General features: G+C 34.3%; 1 protein-coding gene across 1 annotated transcript in view; it reads right to left on the bottom strand.

Moving 5' to 3' along the window:
• trim23 (tripartite motif containing 23) overlaps positions 1-2232 on the bottom strand; it is a 15552-nt gene extending 13320 nt beyond the window's left edge. The window contains exon 1 of the mRNA XM_059357865.1: positions 2128-2232. Coding sequence (XP_059213848.1) covers positions 2128-2226 — 99 coding nt within the window. The 5' untranslated portion in view covers positions 2227-2232. The remainder of the gene's footprint in view (positions 1-2127) is intronic.

Genomic DNA, 2232 nt, shown 5'->3' with positions numbered 1-2232 from the left:
TGTAATAATACGCTTAACTTTCTGTATCTTGTTTCTTGTTTTGTAAACAAAAAACCTTGATTGTGAGTGGCAGAAATACTATTGTATATTGTCTGAAAGTAAGCACTGTATGATAATGCTCTCACAAAATAAAAAAAAAAAATGTAAAAAAAAAAAAAATTCCCCCTTTGCTCAAAAATATATTTTTCTTTATCCTACTCATGCATTTTTTTTTCACCTACTGTATTTAAATAATTCTCCATACTAGGGCCCCTAAACATTCTGTGACTTGCATAAATCTGGTCTGACTGGAAAGCTGAGACTCTTGTGGATTCAACGAGCCCAGTTTTCTTCATCTATGCTGATGTTAGTCAGAGAAACATGAGCTCAGTGTATAAAATGAGCTGCTGTGACCTCTAGAATAATCACAGCCTCATGAAACTTCACAACCACAAACTAAAGACCTAGAACATTCAGAAGATTTCCTTTGCATAATGACTTTTTAACGTTTTATTTATCAGGAGAACAAAAAGTGCTTGTCATGCAATCGCTGAAAATACAGAAATCTTCGAAATGTCCAAAGTTTTTTACACCAAATCACAGCATGGGGTTATTCCAAATGTGTTGCTGTATTGATGTTATATTCTTGATGGTTTTGACCATTTTTTTTCATTCTTGATTTTAAAAAAATGCATAATTCTGCAGCAAATGTGTGTAACAAATGTTATTAACCTCAAAATTGCTGCAACAACTTAAGGGACATAGTTGAGCTGAAAATGGAGCCAAACATTAATGTTGTGAACCCTCATGCACCTTAAAACGTTTATGTAATAGAGATTTATGATCAGAACAACCTGACAAAGTGCTGCACCTTAAATACCCTCCGGGTTCCAGCTTTCAGATGATAAACACCACTTCAATGTAGCATATTTGTGAACCTGCTACCTCCTTAAACTTCCACTTCCCACAACCCCCCAGTTCTCAATAAAAGGGGTTAAACACAACAATCTAACTCTGACTTTTAATTTGCATCACGTCACTGAGCTGTGCCACCACACAGAGGAGCTGCAGTCAACCCAAATGGCTAAGATCAAAGAAATTTCTTTTAAAATAATTCACAGAATCTACCCCACTAAAATTTTTCTTCAACGTTTTAAAAAAGATTTAGATTTGAATTGCTTTTTTTGTGAAGGACACCCTGAAAGTATTTTCCATTTATTTTGGTCTTGCCCTTTTTCGTCTAAGTTCTGGAAAGATATTTGTAACTTCCTTTTTTTTTCAATTGAACCTAATTTGTCCCTTTGTTTTGAAAATATACTGTTTGGTTTCACTGACTTCCCATACACAAAAAAAAATCAATATTACATTATAAATCTAATTATACTATTGGCAAAATATCACATACATAAATCTCGATACACAAAAAAAATCCCCTCTTTTCTATATTTATAAGTGAAACCAAGCAGTTTATTAATTCTATTAAAGACTCTACTAATTTGAAAGCTGTTAAAACTCTGAATATTTGTAATTTTTATAATATTTTTGTATGACAACCTCTTTATGATTTATTGAAACCCCCTGGCGATGTTCTGATGTATTTTTTTTGTATTACACCCCACCCAACTGCCTTAATAAAGTTCATTTAAAAAAAAAACAAACAAAAAAAACTTGCAAACAAATAAAATGCAATGCTTCAACATGTTAATAAAAATAAAAATAAAATAAAATTATTAAAAATAAAAAATGTTAAAAAGACAATAAAATAAACCACAATCAAAAAAAAAAAAAAAAAAAAAAAAGTCAACCTAAATGGCAACCTGCACAGAGCTAGTGACGTCAGCTAGCCATGGTAAACTATTAGCATGCTGCAGACGCACAGATCGGGCTGCGATTTTGCACAATTATATACCTAATTTGATTAAAAAATAAGTAAGGAATAGCTTTTTTTTCTAGTGCATATTTTAAACGTAGCTGTTATAGAACCTAGCAGACTGTTTGGCATCCGCTGCCACACACAACGCCAACGCAGCACCCAAAAAAATCTCAAGCTACGAAGACGAAGCTGTTTTCGAGCCTGCGTGCAAACTAGCCAAAGAGCATAATCACAGCGATCGTAGCGTAGGTTGGTTTTAGAGGCGTTATAACGACCTTAACCGTGTTTCCATGAGCTCCCCTCCCGTGTCGGATACAGGGCTCCATCGTCGCTACGGCGCCCTGCTTGTTTATTCCTGCTGCAGCAGCGGCCATTCTTGG

The sequence above is a fragment of the Centropristis striata genome, chromosome 19 (genome assembly GCF_030273125.1).
Source record: "Centropristis striata isolate RG_2023a ecotype Rhode Island chromosome 19, C.striata_1.0, whole genome shotgun sequence".
Lineage (NCBI taxonomy): Eukaryota > Metazoa > Chordata > Actinopteri > Perciformes > Serranidae > Centropristis > Centropristis striata.
This window is presented reverse-complemented; position numbering and strand designations above follow the sequence as displayed.